General features: G+C 47.1%; 1 protein-coding gene across 3 annotated transcripts in view; it reads left to right on the forward strand.

The window, feature by feature from the left end:
• The window catches only part of PPFIBP2 (PTPRF interacting protein, binding protein 2 (liprin beta 2)), a 130,106-nt gene that overhangs the window by 25,621 nt on the left and 80,316 nt on the right, over positions 1-24,169 (forward strand). For all 3 annotated transcript variants that reach the window (XM_014545818.1, XM_005873934.2, XM_014545819.1), the window contains exons 2-3: positions 7,453-7,555; positions 15,804-16,018. In XM_014545818.1, the coding sequence (XP_014401304.1) occupies positions 7,492-7,555; positions 15,804-16,018 (279 nt within the window). In that variant the 5' untranslated portion in view covers positions 7,453-7,491. The remainder of the gene's footprint in view (positions 1-7,452; positions 7,556-15,803; positions 16,019-24,169) is intronic.

A 24,169-nucleotide genomic window follows, 5' to 3' on the forward strand; every position in this document is an offset into this window, starting at 1 on the left:
CACACACACATCTTTGCTCCTGAGGTCCTCCCTACTCCCAGAGGCTCAGGGTGAAAACCTAGTCTTATCGTCATGTTTGACTCCTCCCTCTCATGCCCATGTCCAATCTATCAGTAGGCTTTGTCCTCAACATTTGTCAAGGATTAGAATATTTATCACCATTATTCTTGCCTGGTTTCCCTGTGCTCACTACTGCAGCACCCCCAACCTCTGCCCTCAGTCCATGTTTCTTTTATTTTCATTTACAGTGGGGCCTTGACTTACGAGTGTCCCGACTAATGAGTTTTTTGAGATACCAGCTGTCTCTCGGCCGATTTTTTGCATTGAGTTGATAGAGTAATTTGAGTTAAGGAACTCCTTAACAAGCTCCTTAACGAGTTCGGTCTCGGAATGAATTAAACTCGTAAGTCAAGGCCCCACTGTACTTAATATTTTTTATTGTGTAAAACTGGTGTACAATATTATATATATTCCAGGTGTACAACATTATAATTCAATATTTGTATACACTACATGGTGATCACCACCATAAGTCTAGTTACCATCCATCACATGCAGTTGATCCCCTTCACCCATTCCACCCTCCCCTAACCCCCTTCCACTCTGGCAACCACCAATCTGTTCTCTGTATCTATGAGTTTGTTTTGTTTTGTTTGTTTATTTTTTTTTAGATTCCACATATGAAGTAATATGGTATTATTTGTCTTTCTCTGTCTGACTTATTTCACTTAGAATAACACCCTTACGGTCCATCCATGTTGTTGCAAATGGTAAGATTTCCTTTTTATGGCTGAGTATTATATATATAATTATATATATATCACATCATCTTTACCAATTCCTCCAGCGATTTAACACTTAGATTGTTTCCATGCAAAGTGTTCCTTTTAGAGGGTAAGCTAGGTCCTCCTGTGCCCAAAACCCTCCCCTGGGTTCCTGTCTGAGAGGCAAAGTGGAAGAACAGGAAGAGCGTGTGCATCCTCAGGCAAGTTGCCTAATCTGTTTGCTCATCTGGAAAAGGGGGAGAATGATTCCTAACTGATGAGTGGGGATTAAGTGACATAATGTTGGTTAAACTCGAAGCAAGTAACTAGCAGACACCTGCCCAGGAGGAGAAAGGGGCACACTTTAAGTCTCCACTCTGTGCCAGGCACATCACACACATCTTTTAAAATCTTTTTTTATTGTTTCTTTTTATTTTTATCACTACTATATATCTACACAATTTAGAAAGTCAAATAATTATAAATGACTTGTTAACACAGCCATCTCCCCCCCCCCCCATTGCTCTTCCTCAGATGTAGCCACTTAAAATTCTTTTTTTTAAATCCATATCACTAAAAAATACTGGTTCTGCTACTTTATTATTTTTTCAGTTGTCCTTATCTGGTGACTTCTGAGTTTCCACTCTAGACGTGAGGAGTTAGCTCTTTTCCCAATCATACCCTCATTCCTCACACGCTCTTTTCCACCCCCATCCTGCTAATGTGTTCCAGTGAGAGCAGTATGTGGTGTTTCATGGTAAGGACTACGATTACTTTTGCTTTTTGTTTCCATGAAGTTCTTCTGTCATTTACTTGGTTTTCTATTTTTTTTTTAAACATTTTAAAAAAAATTAATTTCAGAGAAGAAGGGAGAGAGAGATGCAATGAGAATCGTTGATTGATTGCCTTCTGCACACCCCCTACTGGGGATCAAACCTGCAACCTGATATGTGCTCTGACTAGGAATAGAACTGTGACCTCCTGGTTCATGGGTTGACACTCAACCACTGAGCCACACAGGCTGGGCATGATTTTCTATTTTCTTATCATTGAATTAAACAAATTCTTCACCAATGATATAAGTTTTTAAAGATATCCAGATGCATTAGGTGTTCTGTTAATTTCATTTTACTGAGGAAATCTCTCCCAGAGCTTTTGGCAGCACCCCAACCTGGACCAGTTACCCCTTCACACTTGCTGCAGAGCTGTTGCCTGATCCCCCTGTCTCCTACACATTCACTATGTCCTTGTGGGTTTATGTCTTTCAGAATAAATTCCGCTACTATTGTTTTAGTGGGTAGCTAACTTAGATGTTTGGCGTCAATCTGTTGTATTTACTTGAGGTCTGTCTTGTTTACTCTTGGTTATAACAATGAGATTGGCTTATATTGATTTTATAGATGAGATCATTGAGGCTCAGAGAGGTTAAACAACTTGTCTGAGGACCTACAGCCATTAGCAGCAGAGCCCAGGCTTCAACTCAAGACTGTCTGGCTATAAAGTTGTTACTGGTTGACAAGGGGTGTGATTTAGAATTTACGCACTGCCATCAACTTGCTAGTGTATCTTCCTCCATCCTCTGCTTCTTCTTCTTCCTTTTTTAAATGCTGTTAATGGTTCTTGCTCTACTATCCCCAAGAGATAGGTTTTCTGTATCATTTAAGAGGCTGTCTCCCAAGTGTAGGGATCTATAGCAAGAGGTATTTCTTATTTCTTAAAATGACCATTTAAGAGCAGCTGTGATTTATTGGTGACCTGCAAATCTAAGGAAGACTTCGGTTTGTCGGTTTGTTGTGATATGGTGACACTTGGCCACCTGTTGGCCACTCAGGGAGGGGAGAGGCATGAGATGTTTGGTGGTGGTGGGTTCTTGGCTGGGAGCTCCTTCCCCAGGCCTTGCCTTCTACTTGGGGACTTGGGCCCCCGTCTAGATGCAGCTGCCAGGGAGTCAGGATCCAGCCCAGGCACAGGAGACCCTGGAGGAGCAGGGGCACCGGGGACTCTAGGTCTGTTCCTGCTTTCTTCCTCCATCCAGGATGGTGTGAGCCGGCCTCAAACACCTGCAACCCCAACCCCTTTCACTGAGAGAAAAGTAGTTCATAAAATGAAGTGGAAGCTTGCAATTCAGTTCTGCTGGGATATGTTCAGGTTTGCTTGCATGAGACTTATCTTAATGACTTCTGCCTACTTCTGATTCTGAACTCAAACGTGGTTCATACAGTGTCTAAATCACTGCGTGCCTCAGGGCACACCAGATGATGGGCTCACTCTCTAAATTTCAGAACACTCACATCCTGCACCCGAATCAGCTCTCAGGGGCCACACTGCCTTTGTGAGGTGCAGTTCAGTGGCCTTGGCATCTGCCCCCAGACACTGTCGTTCTAAAACGTGGTTGTCCCCTCCTGGTTGGCTGGTCTTACAGCTGTTTGCTCCCTGGCTGGTAGCCAAGAGGAAGGGGAGTCCTGTATTAGGGGAGCCCCGGCTTCAGACACTGCGTAGGAAGATGACAGCATGGAGAGAGGCCTGTGGGTGAAGGGAAGGAACGATGAATGGGCTGCACCTTTTCTTAGACAACATTTCTCTTGGTATCAGAGGCCTGTCTGCTCATCAAGATCCAATGCAGGGCTTGGTTAATCACCCAGGTGTCAGAGAGCAGGAAAACGCTTTCAGCCAATATGACAACCGTCACTGTACTGAGTATTTGAGAGCAGTGTCCTCCTCTGCCTGCTCCTCTCCTTCCCGGGCTGGTGGGGCGCCTCGCCTTGGAGTTCCCGGGGCAGTGACTACCCCTCTGTCTTCTACTCCATGTCAGCCCCTGGGCAGCTGCCCTAGCTCCCCTCCCACTGGCAGAAAACATAACTGCAGTTCCGCTGGCCACCACCTGCCTGGGGGTTGCCCTGATCCCGCTGTCCCTTCGGAGTGTGCTCTTTCCCAGCCCCTTCGGTTATTGCTCCTCAGCTGCGCTCTCCGCTCTCCTGCCCCTTCGCCGCGCTCCTCTCCAGGAGGCCCTCTGGCATGGAGCTTCCTGCACGTAGGCCCCAGGTCCTTGGGGAACCCGGGCTCCCAGCAGAGTTTGTGTGTCCTGAGGGGATGAGCAGACACAGCAGACACCAGACGCACTGGGTGCTGCCGGATGACACGTTTGCCTCTGAGACCCCATGTTCTGGAGGGCAGGGATTGTCCTACTGCGTGTTACTGATGGGAGCGCAAACCTGACAGTGGTGAGGGATGAAAATGGCTATGGTTGCCAGATAGGAATGGTTCGTGGCCTCGTGGCTTCCCTGTTCCAATAAGAGCGCCCATGTTCATAGATGGGGGCTGGAGGCGTCACTCCCATTGCATGGTTTTCCCGTCAGAGGTCTCTTCTGTACCCCACTGGCACCCCACAGCCGCCCTGTGACAGAGGCTGGGAGGGCCCGGTCTTGCCCAGCTGTCTCTCCCTGCCTCACACTGAGCTCGTTGACTGCCCTCAACCAGTTGCCACTCCTGAGTGCTCCCAATCTGCCAGTCCCGGGCTCCGGATTGTAAATATGATACACCCTTGACTCATGTTTCGCTTCATGCCAGCTCCCACGGGTCCACCCAGCTTGCTGTTTGCCAGGTGCAAAGTCATCCCTGGGCAGAGGGCCCGAGGGTCTTTTTTGTTTGTTTATTTTCTGTTTCCAAGGGTCATTTTTTTATGGCCCTTTTGTTGCTGGGCTATAGCCTGGCCCCTCTGGGCTTGGTGGCTTCCAACTGCTCCCTAACTCACCCTGGTAATGAGGCCTCATGTGGGGCCAGTCTACTGAACGATGAGACCTTTCTTTCTGAAATCTCTGTCGGGTTTATATCTGAGGTCACTTGATTCGTTGCTCACTGGTATCCAGGCCCTTGAAGTAGTGAGTGTGATTGCCAAGCTCCTCTCGTTAATTGCCCTTGTCAGGCTATGTGAATCCGTGGAAGGTTTGACTCATCTTAAGCAACTGGATGCGCCTGTATAATCTTGTCAATCATTTTGGCGTTTGCCAACTACATCCTGCCTTTACTTGCTTCTCTACCTTTTGCTTACCACATCCCCGCCTGGAACCACATTCTTCCCCTTATCTTCTGAGAAAGTTCCTACTCCCTTCAAGACGCGGGAAAACTGCATACCTGCCTCTTCCAGCGTGCCTCCCCCGGTGTCATAATTATCTGTTCATAGTTTCATCTTCTGCTCTAGATCATGTGGCCCATCGGGACAAAGACTAGGCCTGATTTATTAGTATCCTCTAGTGCCCCTCACGGTGGGTTCAGGGCAGGCTGGCTGCATGGATCCACCCATTTATTCACAAGTATTTACTCATGAACGTCCTTGTACCAGGCACTCTCCAGGCACTGGGCACATAGGGGTGAACAGGGCAGAGAAGGTCCCCCTGCCTCCATGGAGCGGATTAGCAAGGCCAGTGAGCAAGGAAACAAATGTACGGACGAGATGCTTTGTAACTGCTGTGCTTTCAAGGAACTGCTTTAGATGGAGGTGTGCAAGGAAGGCCTCTCAAGGGACTTTGTAGCTGAGACCTGAAGGATGAGAATAAATCAGCCATTCAGATTGCTGAGCTCAGGCAGGTGTAAACTTGGACAGGAGACTGAAGCGTGAGGAGCAATCCGGCCACACCCCTTTGGTAGATCACAGGAAGGAATTTGGATTTTTCCCTGGGAGCAGTGGGAAGTCCTCCAAGGGAAGGGTTTAAAACTTTTACTATCCCAGGTGGCTGAACAGGTGTGAATGTGCTGAATACCGCCTGCTTCTGTTGCGTCCCTTTCCCTGCTGCCTCTTATTTCATACCCATCCAAGCTTGCTTCCATTCAGGCCCCAGAGATTTGCAAACTGTGTTTGCTCTGCAGCCGTCTGGGCTGCTATACTTACTGTGGACCAGCCCTGCTCCCTGTAGCTTTGGCTGCCTCCTGCCCAGGCGCTGAGGCGCCAGTGAGGTTCTGACATTTTCATTCCCCTGAGCTGGCTGCCTCCAGGACTGCAGGGCTCAGGGCCTGTCTCTGAACCTTCCTGGTTCTGCACCTGACCCACTGCCTCGTCCTCCACACATGTGGTTGCTTATCTTCCTTTGCCATGCCTGCCTCCTCCAAAGGAACCGACTCTTAGGTTATCTGGCTTCTCCCTCCTTGAGTTTACTTTAAAGTCTCTCATCCCCTGAGTAATGCCAGTACAAATACATCCTGAGGTTATCTTCTCACTAAAAAAAACAAAATACAAATCTCACATATATGGAGCCCTTACTATGGGCAAGGGATTGTACTAAGCGTTTTCTATGAAATATTAATTCCTCATTTAATTGTGACATCAACCCTATGAGTCAGGTGCTATTATTATTCCCATTTTACAGATAAGGATACTAGGGCTCAGAGATAACACAGTAAATGACAGAGCTGGGTTCCAAGTCTGGCTATTTCACTGCTAATTACTGGTATAGCCCAGTCTGGTTCTTTGTGGTTCTAACATTCTTATCCACACCATCTCCAAAGGAACTTTTCAGTGTCTGCTCACTGACCTCTCTTTACTCCAAAGGCCCAATGTCACTCACAGCAGAGACACTCCCCCCCACCCCCCCACCAAAAAACCACCGCCCGCCCTCCCGGACCTTCTGTTTCCTGACCTGTACCATCCTTGGGTATGGGGGCTGTGTCTCTGTTCTCCACAGCGCTTGTGCCCATTGGGCACACACATAGGATTTGCTGAATGAGCAAATAAACAACTCCTACCTAAGTCTCTTCTTAGAATAGCAATGCTGCCAGTCAAGGAGTGGGGGATGCAAGGAAAATGAAAGAGGCTACAGGAAGACACTTTAAAGACTTTTCTTAGAGGCAGAGGGGTCTAGAGAAGGAACCAATAGATACTTCTCCCATTAGAAGGGATTAGGGAGTGGCTAGACAGTGTATCCTTGGAGGAGTGCTCCAACCCTGAGAAGATGGGATTCTGTACCTTTTTTTTTTTTTAATTGAGTTGAGGGAAACTCAAATTGTTGTTCCAAGTATTTATGCATTTATTGGTTGATTTTTGTATGTGCCCTGACCTGGGATTGGGATGATGCTTTAACCAACTGAGCACCTGGCCAGGGTCTGGATTCTGCCCCTGGAATGGTGCCGGGTAGCGTAGACCTAAAAGTGTAGGAGACATGCTCCTGGTTCCTGGGACAGTACTCTCCCCGTGATGGTGCGCCCACAGCCTTCCTAGGTGCGAAAAGTGAAAGTGGCAGTTGAGGCCTCCCAGTCTGGATCACATCTGCCCAAGGGAAGTGTTGCAGGTGTGGGACCAATGCAGCTACAAGACAGCTAAATGCCTGCTGTGACCCACTGCTGCAGGGCTCTCGTCCTGACTGTCCTCACTTGCTCGCTGGGGAGCCTTCCCCAGTGTGGCAGGAGCCTCGGACTGTACTGATGGCGAGCAGCGGCAATCACTGCCTCCTGCTACCGGTGACTCCTAGTGGCTTTTCATTGCAAAAGCAAATGGGATCATGTGGTAAGGATTCATGGAAAAAGAGCACTTATACCAGCAGGGAGAGGCCATAGAGGTGGCAGAACCCACAGGCCAGCTACCAGGATGCTAATGAGCGCGCACTGTACTAGTACGATGAGGGAGTAAAGGGCTTTGGATCTTGTATGCATACTGTGGATTCTCTGTAATTTTTCCTTTGTTCTGTATTTGAATTTTCAGTAGGAGGAGGAGGAGGAGGCTGAGCAGGGAGAAGGAGTCATGGCTTCTGAGGCCAGCCATGCGCTGGCAGCTGCCCTGGAGCAGATGGACGGGATCATTGCAGGTACGGCAAGTACGGCGGGGAAGGCTGATGACTGGCGGCTCATGCCCCACACCTGAGAAACCATTTTCTCTCATTTTACTTTCTTTTCGGTGCAGAGAGAAGTCCCTGGTTGGATTTTTTTTAAATTTATTTATTTTTATTATGCATGCCATCTCTTTTTGAAGAGTACAGACTTCTAGAACTCTGATATTTGGTGTGTGAGTTAGGTCTCTGTTGAGACAGGGCGGATGTAACGTATGTTAGCGTGCATAGAACTGCCACAGTTTGGATCCTGGCTGCGAGGCAGTTTGGGTGCAGTGAGATTGATTTATTGTAAATCCTTCAGGGCACCTCGTGGCTTCTCACAGCCCAGCTGAAACTCGGAGTCTAGCCGACTTTGCCACTTAACGTAGGCGTTGCTCACCTCCCAGCCGGCCTCCAGTGTGTTTGGGAGTCAGGAGGCGGCTTCGTACTGTTTCACCTCATCCCCCAGAGAATGTTCTTTATGCCATATTGTTTTTTTATCCATTGCAACTCTAGAAAAGATGTAGCAAAACTGGTTTTGAAAAGGCTGCCAGTGGGCTGTTCGGGCGATTAACTCCTTGATTGTGGCAACCCAGCCCATGTTGGTTGGAACAAACCTGTTGTTGAAAACCTTTCCCAGCGGGCCCAGGTCTCCTCTCTGTCCTTACCTGGTGCAGGTCAGTGGCCTTGTCTGCTGACTGGGTGCTTCTTTGGGGCTTTGCTCCTGGTGTGAGCTATGGCTGGAGGAGGAAGGTTTGGGCTGAGTGTGGCTGGAGCCCAGCACGTGCACAGGTACCTGAACTGTCCCCTCTCAGGCGTGTGCTTTTCCTGCCATGCAGCAGAGACACATCTGACTTACTGAGGGTTCTGGGTGTTTGCCTGTGGGAATGGGGGCTGTCTGTGTGTCGAAGCTTCTTCATGTTATTGGTGGCACTATAACATGTTCTAGCTGTTACCTGTCAGGCACTTAACTTCTCAGGGAGCGCAGGGGCCCTTGAGTGTGACAATGTCCCACTTTCCGGAGGCTCTGCAGATTGGGAAGTCCTGTTCTAGGTTAGGGCCCCTAAAACCCTACTGAGAGGAAACAGTCAAGGGTGTGGATGTCCTAACACTTTTCAGAGTCTCATCTGGAAGCTCCCAGGGGCTCATGTGCATTGAGCTCAGAGCCACAGGGTCAGACCCTCAGACAGGCTCAGGCTGTCGGCACTGCTGAGCCCTCAGCCCAGGAGCAGGGAGGTGCTGAGGGCTCAGAGCACTGAGCCTTGGATGGCTGTGAGGGATGAATGAGCCACCTCCTGAACAAGCAGCCTGTGTGGGTCAGGCCCTGCCTCCTAACTGCTCCGCACAGGCATTCCTAGAATGACAAAGCCTCAGCACAGTCCCTCTGTCTCAGGGGATTCTGTGGCTGGATCCTCAGGGCCTCATCTTGGTCCAGGATCTGCAGGTGAGGGTCTGGGATGGGTGTGGAGGGAGTGGCCTGGATGTGGGTTGTGTGGAACCTGGAGACCCCTCTTTGTGCCCCCCCCCCCCGCATCACTCTCTGTCCTCGTGTCCTGTTGCTATTTCTTTATAGCACTTATCACCCCCTGACCTTTGATATTCGTTTTTGTCTCTTCGTGTGTCATGTGCCTCCTGCACTGGAATGTAAGTTCCATGAGGACCGAGGCTGTGCTGCCATCTCTGGTGCCTCAGTTGGTCTGCAGCACATAAACATTTCTTTCATACACATGTGTTACATGTATGTGTTACTTATTTCTGTGACCAGGCTCTACTTCTCATTGGCTAGAAGGCAGTTAGTGGTTTCTGCACGTATCCTCTCTCTGGCTGCACCCTGAACTTCATTCTTTTTTTTCCTGATAGTACCTTTTTGGCTGATTCTTTTGGAATAACAAATCACTAATTTTTTTGAAGACTCAGTGGTTGGCACGTCCTGTGAACCATCTCTTGAGTAGTAATTGACTCACACAGGGTTTGATAAGCACTATTTGACAGATAATTCAACACTGAGGTTATTAGTGAGTGTCTGGAGGGCATATGTTCTATGCTGTTTGTGATCAAAAGAATGATAATTATTGAATGCCTTTGTGCTGGACACTTTGCCTCAAGATTGTTAGATCATCCTCATTTTCAAGATGGTTGGGCTGAACTGGACCACAGAGCTTGGGAATTTTATGGTTGTGAATGTAGACTATGGAGTAAGACTGGCAAGGATAGCATCCCAGCTCAGCCACTTACTCTGGCTGTGGGAACTGGCTGTGGGATCTTTCTCTGACAGTTACAAGCCTTATAGATAAAAGTGGTAATGATAATACCTAGCTCATTGTTGGGATGATTAAATTAATGCAAACACGGCATTTGGTAAGTGCTCAATTGGTGTGAGTTACTGCTTATTTTGTGGATGTTAGTATTGACATTACTGTTTTTACCACCCAAAGTCATAGTGCTAGTAAATTGCAGAACTAAGGTTTGAGTCCAGGCCTATCCGAGTCTCTTCTGGGCTCCTTTTATTCCTGGGTTAGTTTTATGATGTTGTGTGGTAGGACTCTGGGGGGCTCTGGGGGCCTGTCTAAAGGAGAAAAGAGTTCATTGGGAGCAAGGTCCACTTCTGTCTTGCTCCCAGTCCCTTAGCTAGAGAGGGACTTTGCTCTCATCTCTCTTACACATGAGACTTTCAAGTACGGGTCCCTTTGCTTCCAGGGTGGCACAGTTACAAGAAAGTTTCAAACGGTGACACCATATCCTGACACCACAGATGCCGCAGAAATGGCATCTTTGTGTGAACCTTTAAACCTTCCTTTCTTATTTCATTTCTCTTATTAATTGCAGTCAGATGATATCAAGTAGTGCCGACACCACCAAAACACCATTGCTTTTGCCTGTTAAAGTACTTAAGTGAGTACCAGGGGCTGTATTCTCTCACTTTATAAAAACATAATCATCACTTATTTCAATGGAAGAAAATGTTATGGACTTCCCAAATAGCACACTCCAAATAGCAACCATTTGTGCACAAACAGCATGGATTCCTCCTAAAACAGACACAGCGCCTTCAATAATGATCATTCATAATCATAACTCTACCTGAGGAAATTCCCTTTATAAATTACTCTATAGCCTGATAGGCGACTGTTCAGTTCCCAAACCTCTTCCAAAAAGAGTAACATTTAGGATGTGTTTATGTGATTAAGCATTTACTACAAATGAAAGTGTCCTGCTCCTCCAATCAGTGAAGACAATGCAGGAGATCATCGCTCCCATGAACAACACGGCCAGGAATATTCTGAGGACGTCTTGATGCTCACGTCCAAGTACGCCCATCCTGAGCCGTCATGTGGCAACCCTCATCTCGAGGCACTCGGGGGGCTCTGGGGCTGTATGAAAATGAAATGCCATGCAAGCACAACTAGGACCATTAAATGAAACTTTCTGTACAGTCGAATCCTTAAAGCCTAAATCAGTATATCCTAGGTGTGACTACTTGATTGGAACCCTGGGATTTTATGCCAGAAAACTGGGGAAAGGTGACTGTGAAAGACTCCAGGGCCCCTGTAAAAATGATGTGTTTCTAGTACAAAAGACTAGTGTTGTAGCTTCTAGTACCTGTTAACTTTCGATCTGATCTTCCTCCAATGGGTCCCTTTGATGCACCTGCAAATAATACTATAATTGAATTACAGTGTTGACAATTAAAATTGAACTCTACATGGCTTAATTACATCCCTCTGGATGGCCCAGAGCAACTGCCACACATGCTAATGTTGCGTAGGGCTTAGTTTGTGGCTTACGGGTTCAGTGGCTGCTCAGTGAGGCCGCTTCTGTAATAGGGACCAGAGAACCCTGTGGCGAGGACACAGAGGGCCACTTATTCCCCTCACTGTGGCAAGAGGTTATTCATGCGATTATTTGCAAGCTGTACCCATGAACGAGGAATAGTTAAAAGGAGCCTGTTTTATGACCGTAATAAAAGAGCTTACTCTGTCTGGGCCTTTCTGCCAGTTCTGGTTAGTATCGGGGTTGGGTTTTTGTTTGTTGGGATTTTTTTTTTTTAAGATTTAAAGATTGAGGGTAGAAAAAGTTCTGATCAAGACTGAGATTATTTACCTTGGCCCATAATGATTTTACTGTGATGTTGGAGGTCACACGACAAGTCCATGCTCAACACAGGTAATTGGTCTTGTCTACGCCCTCTCAGAAGTAGGTCGGCACACAGCAGTCATCAGTAACGGAGTCACCTGATTCCCGTTCAGGGTTCAGGTGGAGAGTGTTCTGCTGTGACTTTGAACTGAAGAGAGTCGGAGTGGAAGTTTGGGGTTATCTAGCGGGCTCAGATGTCAGAGACTTCGCTTTGTGTGAGAGATGGCAATGACCCACAGTGGCAAGGACTGTTCAACACCATCATTTTTTTTCCTCGTTGATTCACTGAGGGTATTGCCCTTTTGAATCCTGGCATTATACAGACGTCCCCCCATCCAGTCTCTTCCTTTGCTCAAGCCCTAAGCTGTCTCCTGTCCCCCTCAAGTGGCCCATGGAAGCCCAGGTATCAGGACATCAGGGAATTGGCGGTGGCCTACAGGGAAGACACAGCTCACATGCTCTTATCCTGAGGTTCTGAGCTTTGATGGTTTGGTTGCTTTAAAAAGTGTGTGTGTGTGTGTGTGTGTGTGTGTGTGTGTGTGTGTCTTTGGAGGGTTTTCTCTGTACAACTCATCTGCCACTGCCTGCCCTGTTGCTGCTATAATGCTGTCACCTTCCTTGGCTATGGCCTCCTTCCTCCATCTTCAAGTTCTCACCTTTCATTTCTGACTCAATGTTCTGCCTCCATATCCTGATCTAAGAGCTCACGTGACTAATAATCCAGGATAATCTCCCAATCTCATGACTCTTCACATCTGTAAAACCCCTTTTGGCATGTTAGGTAATGGTAATCTCCCAATCTCATGACTCTTCATCACATCTGTAAAACCCCTTTTGGCATGTTAGGTAATACATTTATAGGCTCTAGGAATTAGGTTATGGACATCTTTGGGGGGGGTGTCATTATTTTGGATAGCACAATGATCAATAAACAACATCTATTTATTCCCCTCCTTAGTTTTAAACCAATTAAGGAATAGACAAAGAGAAAGGGAGACCAAAATATCAGCTTTATCATTAGTTTTATTTATTAGGAAGGTTAGCTTGACCTAAAGCCACCATTAGGACTTCAAATACCTCCCATCCTACCCGCACCAAGACACACCCCAAATTGAACTTAATTCCAGACTCCAGACTTCCACCTTGCTGCGGCAGAACTAGCCTCAGGAAGCCTTCCTGAGGAGAATGCTCGCACCCAGGGTCAGGTGGCTTCGAAGAGAATTCCTTCTTTCAGCTCTCTCATCAGAGGAGCCATTCCTCCTTTGAGGAAAATTGAGTGAGGGGACGCAGGGGAGGCGCCACAAATGTGGCCTTAGTGGAAACCACCCTCCCTTCCCAGGGACATGTGGAAAGAGTAATAGGTCCCCCTCACAGCAGTTCCTCATTGTTGTCTGTGGTCAGTTTTGAAAAGCTGCTTTCTATGTGCTTGAACATCACGTGCCATCTCTAGTTGTTTGCACATAGTTCGCTATTTGTCCTTTGTTGTTTAGCTATATCACTCCTTTTTTTTAATTTTCTTTTTGGGTTTGCTGGATCTGTCACTTCCCGAGGGGGATGGTCACAGTGTGTTATCCTTTTTACCTGCTTTTTGGGTTTTGAAATGTGTGTTTAGGGTCTGTTTACCCCAGGTCATCATGGGAAGGTCTGTGATTTCCCTTTGTGGTGCTCAGGACCGCTCAGGTGCCCAGCTCCAGGGCACCATTCACATGCCGATCCACAAGCTGCACGGGCAGGGACTCCTGATGGTGTGAGCTGGGAGCATTCCCTCCTTTTCTGTCCTGAACAAGACAGTTAGAATTATTCATTTCCTGAAGGCTTGATAGAACTCACTTGTGAAATCATGTGGCCTGATATTTCCTCTGTGGAAAAATTTTTAAATTATGGCTCTAGCCCTAGCATGTTTGGCTTTGGATAGAGCATCGGCCTGCGGACTGGATAGAGTGTCAGCCCGCAGACTGAAGGGTCCCAGGTTAGATTCCGGTGAAGGGCCTGTACCTCGGTTGTGGGCTCAATCCTCAGCCCTGGTCAGGGTGCCTGAGGTAACCAATCCATGTGTCTCTCTATCTCTCCCCTTCCCTTCCACTCTCTCTAAAAATCAATGGAAAAAATATCCTCAGGTGAGGATTAACCAAAAAATAAATTTAAAAAAATTATGGTTCCATTTTTATAAGACTATTTAGATGATTTTTAAATTTATTTTTATCATTTTATTCAGTGATTGTGTGTGTGTGTGTGTGTGTGCGCGCGCGCGCTGTTTTTAACAGTTTAATCAATATACCTATTCCATTGTGTGGAATAATTTAGCTCTATTTTTTGAACACTTCATAGTTCAGTCATTCAGTGTCATAATTAAATAATTGGATTTCTTTTATTCCATTATTCAAATTTTTGAGTTTAAATGAGTGAGTTCAATGCACTTATAATTATTATAATTACTGGTATAAAGGTATGTGTGTGTTTACTTTTGTATTCTGTTGTCCAAGACCACAGAGTGATCGAAAGTTAATGAAAGTCTCAGTCTTCCCAGCTACTTTTGGCCTGACTCATCCTACATTTATAAAGGGGTGTGTGTGTGTGTGTGTGTGTGTGTGTGTGTGTTCCGGGGGTGTGTCCAGGACAGAGAGGGGTTACTCAGTAATTGTATGCAGATTGGGGGTCTTGCTCTGCTTCTGTCTGTTTTCTGGCCTGAACTTAGGTTGGGACCTCCTCATCAACTCTAAGTTGGATCTGTAGGAGCCAGAGAACGCTGAGTGCACACGGGAGTGTGGGGGGCAGACAGTTCCCTAGCTCCCCAGAGCCACGGACTTGTTTGTGGGTTGTGACCCATGGTTCTCTCTATCCTGCACTTTCAGAAAGCAAACCGGTAATCAAATGGTAATTGTTTCCTTCTGTGTGGATTTCTCATTCTAGAGGCTGCCCTGGTAAGTAGGAAGCTGGCTCTTAGAAGAGTAAAAGGCCCTGGAATTAGACGTCAGGCCTGCAGTGTAGCCGTGGATGTGGTGGCCCTACAGCCCACATTTTCCATCCGGGGCCTGATTTCAAATAAGTTATCCTGTTGGCCTTGTAAACAGTCCAGATGCCCTAGAAACGCCACCATCTAAACCGTATTTCCTAAAGTGTTTCTTAAAGCAGCACAGAAATCCTTTAGTAGACTGTGTCGCCCCAGTTTTGGTTTGAAAAATACATCAATGTACTTAAGCAAAAAAGACTTTAAAAAAAAAAAGTTAAATGACGGGGTTTAGAAAGGCAAAAACAGTCCTATTCGGGACACATCAAATTAGAAAGAGCTGAGTCAATAGCCCAGATCTCCAAGGAAGTCTAAGCACTTGTCCCCTTAGCTATTCGTCCAAGCACATGTGCAGACGTGCAGTCTGATTCCCCTTCCACATCCACTGGGCAGGAGCACCGTGCTAGGATCTCAGCCAATATGACAGGGACTCTGCCCTCAGAGACTTCAGGACCACGAGGAGGAGATGAGATGTGGATACACAGAATAAAGTAATACAGGTTAAAAGTGCAAGGGCACCAGCAGATAGAGAGTTTTTCCAATTGGGGAGATCCAGGAAGAAGCTCAATTCACTAAACCCTCGCCAGCCCCAATGTAGCGTCCCTCACGCTGCATCTGTTGATGACAGCAGGTCACCGGCCAGTCAGGCACCACCCTGGGATAAGGGACCAGAATGCACATGCCACGGTAGGAGGAACTCTTGGTGGTCATATGTGCAAACTACCATGTTAATTTAAAGAAAAACAAGAGTATTAATCTAAAAGGGGAAGAATGGCATCTCATGGTTTTGGGAAGCACGTCTTGGGTCAGTGGTGAGGGCCAGTTGTGTTTTCCCATTGACTAATGGTGTGAGAGTCCATACGTTAGCCCCCCATGGGCACAGCCATCGCCTCTGACAGGCCTCTTCATTTCACGCCCAGCCCAGTCCAGGGTTGAGGATGGGTTCTGCTGAGTTTACTTTGTGAGTGACTCTGCTGAGGCAGAAGTGGTCTTCTGGGCTCTTATCTGCCCTTCCCCCTCTCATTTCACTCCCTTCCCTCTTTACCAGTTCCCTGCCCATGGCGTCCACCCTTCTTACCAGGGTTCCCGCCTCTCTTGTTTTAGGCACGAAAACGGGTGCAGATATTGGTGATGGTACCTGTGAGCCTGGACTGGCCTCCCCGGCCTCCTACTTGAACCCCTTGCCAGTGCTCCATCTCGTGGAGGACCTGAGGCTGGCCCTGCAGACGCTGGAGCGGCCTCAGGAGAGAGCGGAGCTCCTGAGCCAGATCCCGGGTCCCACAGCCGCCTACATAAAGGAGTGGTTCGAGGAGAGCTTGGTGAGTAGGCCCAGAGCCTGTTTGGGGAATCACTGGGGGACATCATCACAGAGTCCAAGGAATGCCACCACTGCCTGGGGATGTTACTTCATCTGTCCACCTTATAGTCTTTTCTTGCTTCCAGTCCAGCTTCAGCAACCCCCACAGGGTGGTCCTTCCCAGGAGGAGGGTAGAACCTAGCCAGATGCCTGTGCACTCCAACCCCTCTCCTGAGAAAGGAAATCCAGGCCAGAGAACAGCAAACATAGAAGGTTCCTCCCCAGGAACATGGACCACTTACTGAATAGGGGGTCTATTCCCAGCTGGATTCCCCCACTCCTTGTTCCTTACAACAGACTAGAATCTTGTCACCTCCTTCATTCCTTTACTGCTGCCCCTACTCCTCAAACCTCCTTATCCTAGAAATGCTTCTTATCCCTGGAGTAAATGCAGGCTTCCTTACTCTCCTCCTCCTGCTCTTTCTGGATCAAGCCTGCACACCTGCTAGTCTCCAAGGGCAGCAGATGAGTAACCGAAGCTGATGAGTATGTGGCTTTGGTTACTTGTCTACCTCCCTGTGGAGACCAGTTGGTCAGCATTGAGACACTAGTCACATCTGGAAATGGGTCAGGCGAGGAGCGAGCCCACTGAGGGATTGACCTGGAATGCAGTTATTCCAGGGCTGGAGGGAGGAACCTGGGGAGCCGAGGAAGCACATTATTACCTAAGCTGAACTGGAGGATGAAAGCCGGGATGCAGTCTTCTTCTAAAGCCATAGTTCTGCAAACCTGAGTCAAAATTGGAAAGTATGCATAGAGTGAGAAAGGCAGGAACGGGAACGCTGAATTAGGAGGGGGGACTTGATGTTGGAAATCACAGACCCAGGAAGTTGAGACGCCCTGGTCCAGAGGCCATACCGTTTGTTACAGGTTACATCCCAGGTGTCCTAGCCTGCTTTCTGTTCAAGAGGCCTCTGTCAGTGGTCTCATCCCCATGCCTTCCTCTGAACACTGAACAATTATATTCAGTATATGTGTTATTCAGTATTTTTAGTACGTAGGCTGTCTGCCTGGTGTTCTGGATATATCTATGCCAGTGTGGTGGGGAGAACGATGACCTCCCAAAGATGTCTACATACTCATCGCCAGGACCTGTGAATATGGTATATTACATGGCAAAGCAGAAGGTAGCAGGTGTAATTGAGGTTGCTAGTCAGCTGAGTTTTAAATAGGGCAGGTAGCCTGGATTATCCAAGTGGGCCCAACATAAACACCGGAGTCATAAGTGGAAGGAGGAGGCAGAGTCAGTGTCAGAGTGACGTGATTTGAGGACTCAATGCATCTGCTGTTGGTTTTAATGATGGAAAGGGGGCCAGGAGCCAAGGAATGTGGGCAGCTGCTAGGAGCTGGGAAAGGGGACTCTCCCCTAAAGCCTCCGGAGGGAACACTGCCCTGCCAACACCTTGATTTTAGCCCAGTGAGACAGACCCATTTCAGACTTCTGGCTCCCAGAACTGTAAGATAATACGTGTGTGTTGCTATAAACCCCATAGTTTGTGACAATTTATTAATACAGCAATAGGAAACTAATACAGCCAAACACTGCTTGGAGAGGATGGTGGAGAAGGTTGCTGGTTGGGTTTCATGTGGGCCTGTTATGGTTTAGGTTTGAAAACCTGCTCCTCATCTCCTCCCCACATGAAGACAGTCCTTGGTGGTCCTCTCAGACTTGTGCTGGTAACAGATAGAAGCCCCGCTGCTCATTTACTCATTTAACTGTGGCTGGGAGTAGTGGGGTGCATGGCTTCAGTCATTAGTTCTCTCTCTCCTCTCCCACAGATTCCCTAGAGTTCCATGAGGGACCCTCTGCTGTTACTGTACCCCCCCCCTCCCCCCACAATGCTGATCAGCTCCACGATGCTGATCCTGGCTTCTTTCTCTCCAGTCATCATGGGCCATCTTTTGCCCTCCTGTCTGAACAGCGGCAGCTCCTGTGCCCATGTTACCCCAGGCAAGGACACCGACCCTCTCTCTGTTCCTGCTCCCACTGCTGACCCAGGGTGCAGTAGTCAAAGATAGTTTTATGACAGGTCCATAGTCCTCAGTCTGATATCCTTGGATCCAGGTGTGTTTTAGAACTCAGAACTATTAAACTTTAGGAAGGTGAGACAGTGCATATATGTCATATAATATATACTATCTCTAGCAGATACAGGACAGAAACACATGAACATTTCCTCAGGAAAACTTGTGAGCATCCGCATGCAGTGGGAGAAAGAAAGACCACACATATTCTCCTGCTAGTTCAGGTTAGGTTTTTGCTGTAAGATGCGTTTGGCTCCAACTTAAAAAAAACAAACAAAAAAGACTTGTTTAAGCGCTTTTTTGGGTTTCAGAATTACGGGCAAGGGATGGTGAACTTACATGAAGAATATTCCAGTGCAGAAAATAAAACGTGAAACCAAGGGTTGGACAGTGGATGTCCCCATTCCCATTTCCATCAGCCATAATCCCTCTCAGAGAGTCACTTGTTAACTCTACTCCCTCTGCCCTTGGGCTGGCCTGTCACTGTGTGCCTGGGTCCCTTTGTAACACACAGCCTTCTCCACGGTTCTCTGAACCTTGCATTAGGCTGCAGAGCAGTTTTGCGCCTGTTTATTTTAAATGCCCCGTCTCAGCTCTCTCAGGACCTTACCACCCTTAACCAAGAGATTCATTGAAGTTAGTTCTCTCTCTCCTCTCCCACAGATTCCCTAGAGTTCCATGAGGGACCCTCTGCTGTTACTGTACCCCCCCCCATCCCCCCACAATGCTGATCAGCTCCACGATGCTGATCCTGGCTTCTTTCTCTCCAGTCATCATGGGCCATCTTTTGCCCTCCTGTCTGAACAGCGGCAGCTCCTGTGCCCATGTTACCCCAGGCAAGGACACCGACCCTCTCTCTGTTCCTGCTCCCACTGCTGACCCAGGGTGCAGTAGTTAAAGATAGTTTTATGACAGGTCCATAGTCCTCAGTCTGATATCCTTGGATCCAGGTGTGTTTTAGAACTCAGAACTATTAAACTTTAGGAAGGTGAGACAGTGCATATATGTCATATAATATATACTATCTCTAGCAGATACAGGACAGAAACACATGAACATTTCCTCAGGAAAACTTGTGAGCATCCGCATGCAGTGGGAGAAAGAAAGACCACACATATTCTCCTGCTAGTTCAGGTTAGGTTTTTGCTGTAAGATGCGTTTGGCTCCAACTTAAAAAAAACAAACAAAAAAGACTTGTTTAAGCGCTTTTTTGGGTTTCAGAATTACGGGCAAGGGATGGTGAACTTACATGAAGAATATTCCAGTGCAGAAAATAAAACGTGAAACCAAGGGTTGGACAGTGGATGTCCCCATTCCCATTTCCATCAGCCATAATCCCTCTCAGAGAGTCACTTGTTAACTCTACTCCCTCTGCCCTTGGGCTGGCCTGTCACTGTGTGCCTGGGTCCCTTTGTAACACACAGCCTTCTCCATGGTTCTCTGAACCTTGCATTAGGCTGCAGAGCAGTTTTGCGCCTGTTTATTTTAAATGCCCCGTCTCAGCTCTCTCAGGACCTTACCACCCTTAACCAAGAGATTCATTGAAGTGTCTTCCCAACAGTCGTTACTGTGCAGTAACTAGGTACTTCCACCTGGTATGGATGTGCCTGAATTTGTGACCATTTCTCTAATATTGACATTTTAAAATTATTTTTTACTATTTCACTAATATAGGGCATTGCTGCAGAGAATGTATTTGTCCAGAAATATTTGTCTTTATCTCTAGGTATTTCCTAGACATAGTGTTCTAAAAGTGGTATTACAGAGTTAAGTAGGGTTAACAGACAATATACAGGATGCTCAGTTAAATTTTAATTTTCTGATTAAATCTGTAATAAGTATGTCCCATGCAGTTTGCTAAATCTGGCCGCTCTAGTCCAAAGATATTAATATCTCTGACACATTTTTCCAAACCACTTTTTGGAACGATTGTACTCATTTATATTTTCATTAATGGGGCTTTTGGGCATCCTGATCAATAATAATACCTAAAATTAAAAAAACACACACAGCTTTACTAATTTCATAGGGAAAATGCTTTCCTTTTATCATTGTTGCATTGCTTTGTTTAGTAGGAAAATTAAGCATTTTTTTTTCATTAGTTTAGTATTTGTTGTTCTGAGTGGTCTCCCAAACTGTTGATCTCATACCCCATCTGAAAAAAGTTTCATTCTCCATATATACATATTCACCTAAGCAGTAATGTCCTTATGTATGTAAATTATAAAACAGTTCCCAAAGTAGAGATTTTTAAATGACAGGCTAAAAAATAGTTCCAATATTTTCTTTGGACACATCCTAGAGGTCACTTTGAGTCCCTGAGTGTGTGTACCCTACCCTGGTCTTCTCATATTCTATGCTTTTTTTCTATTAGAATGTTGGTGCTTTCCTTATGTATTTAAATGACCTCTGTGATTGGCCCTTTGCTTTATTCGTAGCATTTATTTCCCTCATGTTGCTTTTAAATGTCCTTTATGGGGCTTTCTGAGACATGGAATTTAAAATGATTGTCGTAGTAAACTCTATCAGTCTTTCCTGTTTGGGTTTCCCAGTTTCCTTTTTATCTTTAGAAAGACCTTTCCCACACTCGGGTCAAGTAATACCTTTATCTTCCTCCAGTAGGTTTATGGTTTGATGATTAGCTTATGGTTCACTCTAATTCATCTGCAGTGCTTTTTAGTGTGTCGTGTGACATATGGATCTAACGTTTGTAATTTACCCAAAAAGCTTTAAAATTTTTTTTTTTAAATTCAAAGGCAGTTGATAGAGTTATTGGTTTTTGCAGGCTTCATTGCAAAAACAGCTTGTGTTCAGATTTGTAGGTCTCTTTTGGGGTTATTTACAATGGTTGGGGAAATGCCTTCCTTTGGAGCAATTTTCCTAAAAATTGTTGCATTCATAAATCTTTTAGAGTAATTATGGCCATCAACAACCTATGAATAGTGTACTTTTCAGGGGTCAAAAGTACATATAAACATTCCATAAGACCAGGGCTGGATGTTAATGTTTTGATTTTGCACAGAGACAGCCTGTCTGTATTTTAGGTCTTGCAGACCTAGAGTCCTTTTACAATCTGGGTGCACTCACATTCCATAGTCGGTCTTATCTGTATGGAAATAACATCTAAATCCATGAATCACTGTACTTTTTTCTTTTTTTATTGTTGGTAGTATTACAGATCCACTGGTACTTTTTTCTTTTTTTATTGTTGGTAGGATTACAGATCCACTGGCACTTTTTATTTTTTTAAATGTATTTTATTGATTTTTTTACAGAGAGGAAGGGAGAGGGATAGAGAGTTAGAAACATCAATGAGAGAGAAACATCGATTGATTGCCCCCTGCACACTCTCTACTGGGGATGTGCCCACAACCAAGGTACATGCCCTTGACCGGAATCAAACCTGGGACCTTTCAGTCTGCAGGCCGACGCTCTATCCACTGAGCCAAACTGGCTATGGCCACTGGAACTTTTTAGATTGGCACTTTTAGTTAGAAGCCCTTGCTACTCAGGTGTGGTCTGTGGACCAGCAGCTTTGGCATCTCCTGGTAGCTTGTAAGAAAAAAAGTGCAGAATATGGACCCCCTTCCCTAGACCCACTGAGCCATTGCCAGGTGATTCTTACAGACATTAAAGTTTGAGAAGCACTGCCTCAAACCAGAGACTCACTTGAATTTTTTAAAAAATAAATTGCATATGGCTTAGAACTGGAATTGGAACTAGTAAGGCAGCCTGAGGGATCAGGCAGGCAGCCTTGTCCCTTCTCATCCACGATATCTGTGCACCCCTTGAATGTCTGCACTATTCTCATTAGACAGCTTCAGTGACTGCTTTGTGCTACATTGGCCTGGCATGGTCCCGCTCTGCCATGTGACATCTGTCACTGGGATTCTTTCTCCAATAGAGTGGCATAGACAATAAGGAGGTTTACGTGTCACTAATAAGATGTCCAGAGGATGGGAGGAGGGTGGTCCCAGGGTTAAATCAGTGGCTCTGGGATGACCTCAAGGGCTCTGGCTCTTCCCATCTTTCTGCCTCACCATCCTCAGGATGCTGGTTTCCCTCAGACGTGTCCCCTAGCAGTAGCTGGATGGCTACTGCAGCACCAGACAACACAGCCTCACACAGACACAGTCATGTTCAGAGGTAGGAAATGTATTTTTTTATTTTTCTTTAATTAGGAAGGGAAGTCCTTCTCTGAAACCCTCATGCAAACTTCTCTCTGGTCCCAGTGGTCAGCATTTGTTCACATGTGTATACCCTAGCTGCAAGGAAACCTGGGAAACAAGTATTGGTACTTTCACCCACCAGAGTGGGGGTGGCCTCTGTCAGGAAGGAACCAGGATGAAGTGGGGGAAATGAATGGCCCTTAGGAAGACAGCGCAGAGCAACTGCCGCACGTCCTTAAGGTTTGATTTTATTCTTGTTGACTGACAAGTTCTGTTTATGTTTTCTCCCTGTGAGTGTGTGTGAACTCAAATTCCTGAAGGAGAGAATCAGATTGGCTTAGCTCATAATTTTTGAGCTAAGTCCTCCAGGCCTACAAAGAAATGTTAAGTGCAAAAACAACAACAACATACAAACAAAAACTGAAATTAAGGGCTTTTTGGATTAGCTCCCCTTGGGTCAGGTTTCCACCCAAGAGCCAATCAGCTGTGGCCAGAGGAGAAAGATTAAATGGTAGGAAATGTGGTTTCCTCTTGTTGCTATTCATCAGGGATCGTGGATCTTCAGGCACAGGTATTGGCATATGTAGTACCCAAGGAAAACGGGGGCTGCTGAAGAGGCAGTGGTTGGTGGTTAGAATGAAATAAACAGCAGACAGACTAGTCCTGGACCACCATCTGTATGGGGGCGGGGGTCCTCCTCTACTGCATGTTGGGTTGGCAGGGCTGGACACAGAGTGGTTGGCAGCTGCAAGTACTCTCTGGGGAGATAATTATAAGAAGGTTGGACTCATCCTAAAGACCAAGGGGAGCAGACCTGCCCAGGACTCAGTGTTCCTGGGCTCTGAGTGAATTTCCAGGGCTCTGGGGCCTGAAACAGGGCCCTCCCTTCCTCGGCAGCCAATAGGAGGAGGAAAGGCAGGCTTCTGGCCTGGAAGGTACGTGTGGGGCTCTCTGAGCTGGGAACATCCTCTGGGGCTTCTGTGAGGAAAGCAACACAGGGCCCGGATTCCCTTGTTGTAGGAGCAGTATCTCTTTCTGAATTCTGGGTCTGTCCGGGAGAGCTGGTGGAGCACCAGGAACCTCCCTGTTGGGCTGTAGTGTAGGGAGTTTCCTGCAGTCTGAGAGAGCTGGGCCCGGCCTGCAGAGAAGCATAGGAGGCCGCCCTGTGCTGTGGTGCAGCACCACAGTGACCCTCGGGGTCATAGAGGGTCACAGAGGAGGAAGCTGAGGCCTAGGCAGGAAGGCTAAGGCTTCTCTGCTGTGATGGGAACAGAGCTGAGTTCCAGAAAGGGGCAGCCTCCTCCCCTCCCTGCAGCCACCTCCTAGGCCTGCGGTGAGGTGTGCGATGATGCCCCGAGGGGGAATACGGCTGTTTCTGGTCAGGAGCCCCTGAGCCCCACCAGGTGGTCCTGACGTTGAGAAAGGAGAGCTGTGCTTATCAGTGACACTGACATGTGCCATAGGCAAGAAGGGGCGGTTCCGCTATGGCCACCCCCAGGAATCTGGCTGTACCTTGACTCTGGAAGGAGTGTCACTGTTCTTCCACATCTGCTTGGCGCGGCTGGGGGGAGGCTGGGTAGGTGGATCCAGGGCCAGCATGGGTGGTAGAGCTCACACAGGGGCTACAGTCAGGCAGCTTCCAGTGGGCCCTGCAGGGCTGGGGACACCTCTCTGGTGAGGGGGGGTGGGCCCAGCCTGTGCACAGTGGTGACTAGTGATATAGGTCCTGGGAGATGCCCAAGAGATACCAGAGCCAGTAAAGTCTCCAGATGGAGCCACTCTGGGTGCTTCTCCAACAGCCTGGAACATACACTTCCCATCTCCCGCAGGCACCAGTCTGTCCTGCTGTCTGATGGCATTGGATGTGGGTCTGGGGGGGTCCTTGGTGAAGACCGGTGGCTTCAGGGGCCAGAGATGAA

This window comes from Myotis brandtii, unplaced genomic scaffold (genome assembly GCF_000412655.1).
Source record: "Myotis brandtii unplaced genomic scaffold, ASM41265v1 scaffold422, whole genome shotgun sequence".
NCBI classification, from domain to species: domain Eukaryota; kingdom Metazoa; phylum Chordata; class Mammalia; order Chiroptera; family Vespertilionidae; genus Myotis; species Myotis brandtii.